The sequence below is a fragment of the Penaeus japonicus genome, unplaced genomic scaffold (assembly GCF_977035675.1).
Source record: "Penaeus japonicus unplaced genomic scaffold, GWHDUDI00000001_assembly GWHDUDI00000022, whole genome shotgun sequence".
In the NCBI taxonomy this organism is placed as follows: Eukaryota; Metazoa; Arthropoda; class Malacostraca; order Decapoda; family Penaeidae; genus Penaeus; species Penaeus japonicus.
The window spans coordinates 22,887,426-22,892,425 of record NW_028234424.1 but is presented as its reverse complement, the minus strand read 5'-3'; the positions used below and the strand labels follow the sequence as shown (position 1 = coordinate 22,892,425).

The 5,000-nt window shown below is 30.8% G+C and overlaps 1 protein-coding gene across 1 annotated transcript in view; it reads right to left on the bottom strand.

Moving 5' to 3' along the window:
* Positions 1-5,000, bottom strand: part of tapas (tudor domain-containing protein 7 tapas) — a gene marked incomplete in the record, with an annotated part of 44,350 nt that overhangs the window by 37,776 nt on the left and 1,574 nt on the right. The window contains 1 exon segment of the mRNA XM_086549589.1: positions 897-1,558. Coding sequence (XP_086405715.1) covers positions 897-1,014 — 118 coding nt within the window.

The window sequence follows — 5,000 nt, the reverse complement described above, 5'->3', positions numbered from 1 at the left end:
TAAACCAATGCTGATGTTCTAGAAATACCATATTTAAATAATATATCAAAACTCAATTTTTTTTGTTCATTTAGAAAAAACACATAAGAAAGGCTACACATACATGATTATGTTAAAGCTTTTAATCTGTATTAGAATAAAGAGAACAAGAAGTTAATAATTTGCAACACCTGTGCAATATTAGGATTTATGAGCCCACACAGACATAGTTATCATTTATGCAAATAGTAAATAACAACACTGGATGATTCTACAAATTAACCCACTGCCAATGGGCCTGAAGACTTTTGAACCAAATATCTTAATAAGGCCCAAATACATGTATATTTTTTAATCTTTCTTTTTTATAAACTAAGGCAGGTTTTCCCTAAAGCTTGTATATATATTTGTCGATTTTTTTTTTTTTTTCAAATATAGATTGCAATTTGACTTATTCAGTACAAAAGCATTCAGCCCGTTTGGTTTCAAGAAATTAACAATATAAATATAAACAAAATATCTATGAAAAAATCTGTCAGACTGCGTTTTTTTTATGGTAATAATAACAGCTGTAATTTAAAAAAAAAAAATTCATCCCCTACCTATCTGGAAAATCCTCTTAAATCAACTGTTTTCTTGTAACAAAACAATCTTTCAACAAGTTACACTGATTACTGATTAAGAAGTCTAAAAACATTGATATCCATTAAAAAAAAAATTGCAGCTGTAGCAGTTTGCATTAGGCTTGCACTATACAAAAAAAAGACATTGAGAAAGACACACACAAAAAAATTTTGCTTAGATCATGAAAGCATTAGTAAGAACAAATTGAAATTGCACACAAACACACGCACACGCACACACACACAAATAATTGGCATTATTAATTAACAAGGCAAGGGACCTCCAAAACTTACTGTGTAGTGTGTCCATGGGTATCTCACCCTTGACCGAGTTCAAGCATGCTTTGATGGCACACATGACCTCCTCCATCAACTTCTGCTGGTCTCCCATCATCTGTTGCTGAGCTGCCATCCTGGCGTTCACTTAAAATGATCACAGCCTTAGGGTATCACGGTTCCTTCCGGGTAGCAAAAATAGGTCTCCAAAGTGACGAGGGGCTAATTCACTATGAACACAAACTGGTACACGTCTAGCTCATCTCTTCTCACACACAGACAGTCAGACACACAGAGGTAGTGTCTAATATTCTTCCTCTTCTTTTGTTAAGTTGATGCACTTTACAAAAACCTCAGATTTCAAAGTCACTATTATATATATGATTTTTTTTAATGGTTATTAATATCATTAATATTTATTTTTGTTTTTTGCTTGGGTTCAGTTTGCTTTATCTTTTTTTTTTTTTAATTTTTATGATTAATAACTATCATGATTTTTTTTTATCATACATATACACACATACGTGGTAAAGCTTTCAAAAGTCACTTAAAGCTAGATGATTTCTTAGACAGCGGATGGGGCAGTCCAACCAGACCGAGCACTTTGTTAATTACAATCTCCAGACTGTAATTACAAGGGCAAGGCTGATCATCTTTGTCACCATGTTACATTACAACACCTGAAAGTATAAAAAAAAGATATATTATAGCTTGAACCATAAAGCTTTATATATATAAAATCATTAGTACAAGTGTAATATTGGTAAAATTACTTCAGGTATCATGGGATCAGATATTAAGTATGTAACATATTTTAAATGCTAACAAATTAAAGTAAATTCACACAATCATGTAAATTTACAGCTGCACCACTCATATCTTTCCTACGGAAGAAGACTAATTGTTCAGTATTATAATTCCTGCTAAGAGTCCTTGACACAAATGCACATTGAAAGATAATAATAATAACAATAAAAAGGTAAATATCACAGGTAGAGCATATGATGCATTCTTCAAATTCTTGGAGAAGCTAAAGAGTAAAACAGCTCAACAGCACTTTGTGGGGCTTCTACAACAAATCCCATTGTATAACACTTGGAAGCGTTCCCTAGGTACTCTGTGTAGCATGCAATTCAACGGGGTGGATGACATGTTACCCTAACTTCTGAAATTATCTGCAGATTCACAAAGTTCAGAATCCTCCAAGATGTATTTTTCTACCACACCTCCTAAACATATAGCAAATTATGCAGTGCACCTGTAATCATATTTCTGTAAATGCTATCTTCATTCTGCTGTCAGATAACAAAGCAACAGAGGCTGAATTAAGCAATATCAACAGCATTAATGAGTTTGCATTAGGCAAATCATATCATGAACTAATATATATAGGATATCTAAGTAAGAAAAGGGGAATATAAATGGTAAACAAGTAACCACAATCCAAAACTTGCATATTAAGAGCTTTGGCCTATAGATAATTATATAAATATAATATATAATAATATAATAATATAATAATATATAAATATATAAATATATAAATATAAAAATAATCAAAACACCAGTCCAGCAGCACTAGGAGTATTACATTAGACATTAGGAAAACCTGTCAAGGATATCTAATGTAAATCATAAACAACGGTTGATTTTCAAACGAATCTCAAGGCTGAGGATAATGAGAACAAATGGAGACAAGACACGAGGGGAAGGGAGGGGAAAAGGGGGAGAGGGGAGGGATGGGGACGGGAGGGGAGAGGGAGGGGAGAGGGAGGGGGAAGGGGAAGGGGAAGGGGAAGGGGAAGGGGAAGGGGAAGGGGAAGGGGATGGGGAAGGGGAAGGGAGGAGAAACAAGGAGAGAGGAGAAACACAAGAGAAAGACAAGAGAAATGAGAGAGGAGAAAGACAAGAGAAGTGAGAGAGGAGAAAGAGAAAGGCAAAGATAGGAGATGGGAGAGAGCAATGAAAGAGAATCAGATGAATGAGATGAGAAAGATAAGAGAGAGACAAGACAGAGATAGGATTACTAAAATCAAAGAGAAAGAGAGACGAGTTCATGAAACAATCTGCCCTGAGATGAGATTCATTAATACAAAGTAACATCCAATACAAACAACAGGTCCATAAATGAGAAACCAGAGAAATCACTTTCTTTTAAATGTCAAAATGTGAGTAATATCACGTTCATCAGTCAGTTTTCAGTTTCTGATTGATCCCCACATCTGGGTTAGTACAAATGGTGGGTTAGTACCAATAGCTGCAGCCACAATGCAGCCACATTCTACATGCTGTTCATGTGCAATGATAATGTCAAAAATGAAAATGTGCACTGCCTTGAACTAAAAAGGATTTCTGTGTGATTTCTTTTTAAAGTCAGCAGTCCATGGGGTACAGAACATGTCTACCTTGGCACTGAAATAGCAGAACCACAGCCATTCCTGCTTGATTCTTATCAGGATTCACTGGCTCGGGATCTTTACAGATCCTTAAAGCATAAATGACATATACATGAACAATTCCACTGCATACCTTCTAATGAAGCAGATAAATATCATTATCAAATCAGTATTACAAACAAAGGTAACAATCCCTTCTGATTAGTAAAAAACAATTTTCCAAGGTCAAAAAGTGCACCTAAACAGTATAAAAATGAGTTACCAAGCTGAATCAGATTGCTAGTTGGTCTAGAACATTTGAAGAACATTCCTGAAGCATGATAAAAGAATACGAAGTAAGTAAGGCAGGAGTGGTGGTTCCGTAAGATTGTTGGTAGATTGATTCAAGCATTAAATGTGGTTGTATTCTTTTTCATTCTTATCATGTGGTACATAGTACTGGGAATATTCATCATATCACAAAGGAAAAAATTCACACCTTTCTCTACTTGGATACATTCAAATGCAGCAAACTGAAATCCCAGTTGTGCATAATTTACCCATTTGGCATATACTTTTTAATTTCACTCCATTTGTTGTATACAACTAGTTTTTCATAAAACAGATTATCTAGGTATACAATTATACAGTTACTGAGTCATGTTTGATAGGCCTACCTATAGAAAGTAAAGCTCACATATTTAATTTATGCAGAAAAAGTCTGTAAGTCAAAAAGTTAACCCTAACCTCCATTTCAAATTTGACATCAAGCTACTACTACTTTTCAATGAGATATTCACAAATAAATATATTTTTCATGATTGTCCATATGCTCCCGAACTTTCACTCAACTTCTGTAACAACTAAGGCAAGATTGTAATTACAGTTACAATAATATACATACTGAAACAAAAATGTCAGTATATGTGTAAATACTAGCTAACACAAGTACTTTAAGAACTATATTTCAGTCTTCTGCATAATTGCTAAATACTTTCAAGCCATTAATTTACAATAGAAGATTACAAAATTTATATCTATCAGTTTCCTAAAGACAAAAACAAATAAATAAATAAATAAATAAATATATACATATATATATATACATAAATATACATATACACATATATACATATACATATATATATACATATAAATATATATATATACATATACATATATATACATATAAATATATATATACATATACATATACATGTACATATATATATACATATACATATATATACATATAAATATATATATACATATACATATATATACATATAAATATATATATACATATACATATATATACATATAAATATAAATATATATATACATATACATATATATACATATAAATATATATATACATATACATATATATACATATAAATATATATATACATATACATATATATACACATATACATATATATACACATACATATATATACACATACATATATATACACATATACATATATATACATATATACATATATATACACATATACATATATATACATAGATATATACATATACATATATATATATGTACATATACATATATATATATGTACATATACATATATATATACATATACATATATATATATATATACATATACATATATATAAATATACAAACATATACATATACATATTCATATACATATATATACATATACATATATATATATATATACATATACATATATATAAATATACAAACATATACATA